This window comes from Galeopterus variegatus, unplaced genomic scaffold (assembly GCF_000696425.1).
Source record: "Galeopterus variegatus unplaced genomic scaffold, G_variegatus-3.0.2 Scaffold4223, whole genome shotgun sequence".
Lineage (NCBI taxonomy): Eukaryota > Metazoa > Chordata > Mammalia > Dermoptera > Cynocephalidae > Galeopterus > Galeopterus variegatus.
In genome coordinates, this window is record NW_007730334.1 from 77391 (window position 1) to 81146 (window position 3756).

Genomic DNA, 3756 nt, shown 5'->3' on the forward strand with positions numbered 1-3756 from the left:
AAAAAAGGGTTTTTTTTTTTTTTTTTTTTTTGGCATATAGAACTGGTAGGTATTCATGGGCATCTTGATCCATTTAAATTATCGTTTTGGGGGGAACTGTCTGATACAATAATGGCATTCTTACTCTACGCCCTGCTGATATAAAAATTTTTATGGTATTGCTTTATGAGGAATTTCTTGCACCGTGAGGATTTTATATCAACTTCTCATTGTCTCGTCTTTCTTTAGGTCATTTTGGATCAGGTGTTGCGTCCTATTTCATATTCTTGAGGTGGTTATTTGGGATTAATATTGTGCTCACGATTATGACAGGTGCTTTTATTGTCATCCCAGAGGTAAGAACTGCTTCAGGAGAGAAAGAAGTATCATTCATTAGAAAAAGGAGACAGTAGGGTAACAGTATAAATGACTCCTCTCGTTATCCTCGTGGGAAGGATAACGCATGTGTAAAAATAGGGCTGGGAACAGCAAATTTTTCCTGTAAAGAGACAGAGAGCAAATTTTTTAGGCTTTGTGGGCCATTCAGTGTCTGTCACAACTACTCAATTCTGCCACATAGCACAAAAGCTACTGTAGATGGTACCAATGAGTGTGGCTGTGTTCCAATAAAATTTTATTTATTAATGCTGAAATTTGAGTTTTATGCAATTTCTATGTGTCACAAAATATTGTCCTTTTGATTTTTTCCCCAACCATTTAAAAATGCAAAAACCATCTTAGCTCTCAGTCTGTACAAAAAGAGGTGACTGGATGGATTTGGCCTATGGGCCAGTTTCCGAACCCTGGGTTCAAATAAAACCCGTATTTCTACTAAACTTCATCCTCACAAAGTAAATGTGCCATTTTCCATGCCATCATAGAAACCCAGTGACCTCAATAATCTATTCATAGAAGCCATATCTGAGGCAGGCCCTGGTCAGGCAAAAAGCAAATCTGGCTACCCATAATTAATTGTCCATCAATGAGAATCAAGCAGAAATCCACTCCCCTGGAGATCTCTTATGTATGGCATTTTTACAGACACGTGCAAATAAACTTCCCCTTTTCTTCTGGTCCTCTCCTACCCAGAGGACCACATGACATCGTATCCTCTCTCTCCAGCTGATTGCAGGCCAGCCCTTTGGAAGCACAGCCAGCAAGACCATCCCCAAGGAGCATGTTGCATCTGCCCGAGACCTGGACACTGTCTGGTCCCTGGGGGTGAGGTTGATGCTTTGGCCACATTCTTATCTTGAGGGAGGGGGTTAATGGGCCACACCTGGGAATCAGAAATGACGTTGAGTGTTCTCTTTGCAGGGCTACCTCCAGTACTCAGTCCTCTTCTATGGCTATTACGGCAGGGAAAGGAGGATTGGGAGAGCTGGCTACCGGCTGCCCTTGGCATATTTCCTGGTGGGGATGGCAGTGTTTGCTTACAGCTTCATCATTCTTTTAAAAAAGTATGACTTTTCACTTTCTCAAAATACATCAAGAATTAATGATGTGTGTGATCTCATTTAATCTTGTCAATAACCCTGTAAAGTTGAGACATAACTGTACCCATTTTACAGATGAGGACACCAAGGCTAAAAGAGGTATGTTCATTTTAACCAGCACTTATTGAACACTTACTACTTGTGCTAGATTCTGTGTTGGGTCTAGAGAGACAAGAATTGTATAGACCTCAGTTAATGTAATTTTAGATAATGTTGCAGCTGAGCTAATAGAAATATGAACAATAGAGGCTAGCTGGCCAAAGTTTGCAGAAAGCAAAATATCCTTCTTTGGCTGTATGTTTCCTGTGACCCAGCTACAGATTCTGCAAGGGCCAGGCCTGTCAGTACTGTGATGCCGTTGACACGTCTAGTGTATTGTTGAGAGGAGGCACAATACTAAAGAAAGCACATGCTAGGGCTGAGGAGTCCTGCACCACCCCCCCCCCTAGAGGAGGCACAATACTAAAGAAAGCACATGCTAGGGCTGAGGAGTCCTGCACCACCCCCCCACCCCCCCCAAGAAAGCACATGCTAGGGCTGAGGAGTCCTGCACCACCCCCCCCCCTGTGAGGCCTGCAGCAGCTCACTTTCCCTCTCTGGGCCTCATCTGTAAAATGGGCAGCTTGGATCAGAAAATCACCCAGTTCCCTTCCAGCTTAATTAGCACCCTGTGTTTCTATGTAGGATATAGGTAAACGCAGGCTGACAGAGAGGCTCCAAAGCCAGGGCAGAACCCGGCCCTCGCCCCCCTTCACTCACCAGCTAGTTCTGTCTGATTTGTGCTCTCATCCTTCATCACCCTGCCTCTTGTGACATGTTAGGAAAGTGCTTGGGATAAAAAAGATAAAAATAAACAAAACAATGCAGACACAACACTTCATCAGCTGTTCATCAGCAGTGACTTAGGAGCCTTCAGTTCACTTGAAGTTTTCCAGCTCAGCTTCCGGTGGCCTCAAGAGTCAACCTGGAAGACTTAGACCTCTAACTAGATGTTACAGTCTAAGAGGCAAATCAGAGCAAACTTGGGAGCAAGAAACGTGCGTGGAGAGGAGAGCTGGGTCCTCTTTTTCAGGATGGCTAAGAACTCCCGCATGAGCCTTGCCAGTGCTTCCAATGAAAACTACACCTTCTGCTGGCGGGTGTTTTGTGCCTGGGATTACCTCATTGGAAACCCAGAGGCTGCGGAGAGCAAAACGGCTGCCATCGTGAACAGCATCAGGGTGAGTAAGCGAGGGTGCCGTGGGCCTGGGCTCTGCAGACAGCATCTGCAGAGTGAGCCGCTGGCCCTCTGCTGGAGGAGTCAGCACCATCCGCTTCCCGTGGTGCTCATGGTCCAGGGTGGCTGTTTCCAACGTGAGGCGAGCACGCCCCAGGAAATGCCCGAATGACCCCCTGGAGTGCGGGAGAAAATATGGGCACTTCTCTTTATTTTTACTTTTTATTTCATCCTTTAAAAATTTTAGTTTGTGTATTTTTGATAATTTGCATAATGCATTATTACCGTGTTGTATATTATGTAACCTGAAAATAAATAAATTACACAGGAGGTTACTTCAAAAAGTTCATGGTAATATTTGCATTATCTTTGTTTGTTTTTGTTTTCGCATGATGGCTTTTTATTCTTTTTCTTTCCACATCTAGAAAAAAAATTTCTTGAAACATGTTGATTGTACACATTTATGGGGTTCAGAGTTATATTTCGATACATGTGTACAACGTGTGATGATCTATTCGGGGTAATTGGCGTATTCATCATTGCAAAACTTGATCATTTCTTTGTGATATACACATTTGATCTCCTCTCTTCTACTCGTTTGATAAAATGCAGTAAATCGTTAATTATAGATTCCTGCATAGACTGTACACCAATAAGACTTATTCTTCCTATCTAACTGTAATTTTGTGTCAATTAACCAGCCTCTCAGTCTCCCCCCTCCCCCTCCCCTTTCCCGCCTCTAGTAACCACAGTTCTTCTCTCTCTTTTTAACAGTTCAACTTATTAGTGTTATTATTTTTTTCTGGTTTTTGTTTGTTTTGTTTTGCTCTCTATTTTAGCTCCCACATATGAGTGAGAACATGCAGCATTTCTCCTTCTGTGCCTGGCTTATTTCACTTAATATAATTTCTCCCGGCTCATCCATGTTGCTGCAAATGGCAGAATTTCATTCTTTTTTTTTATGGCTGAGTAGGAGTCCATCTTGTATGTGTACCACATTTTCTTTATCCAGTCATCTGTCAGTGGACATTTAGGTTGGTTCCATATCTTGGCTATTGTAAATAG

General features: G+C 42.9%; 1 protein-coding gene across 1 annotated transcript in view; it reads left to right on the forward strand.

Moving 5' to 3' along the window:
- The window catches only part of TMC3 (transmembrane channel-like 3), a 45252-nt gene that overhangs the window by 15249 nt on the left and 26247 nt on the right, over positions 1-3756 (forward strand). The window contains exons 5-8 of the mRNA XM_008587037.1: positions 229-335; positions 1102-1200; positions 1297-1439; positions 2548-2695. Of these exons, the coding sequence (XP_008585259.1) occupies positions 229-335; positions 1102-1200; positions 1297-1439; positions 2548-2695 (497 nt within the window). The remainder of the gene's footprint in view (positions 1-228; positions 336-1101; positions 1201-1296; positions 1440-2547; positions 2696-3756) is intronic.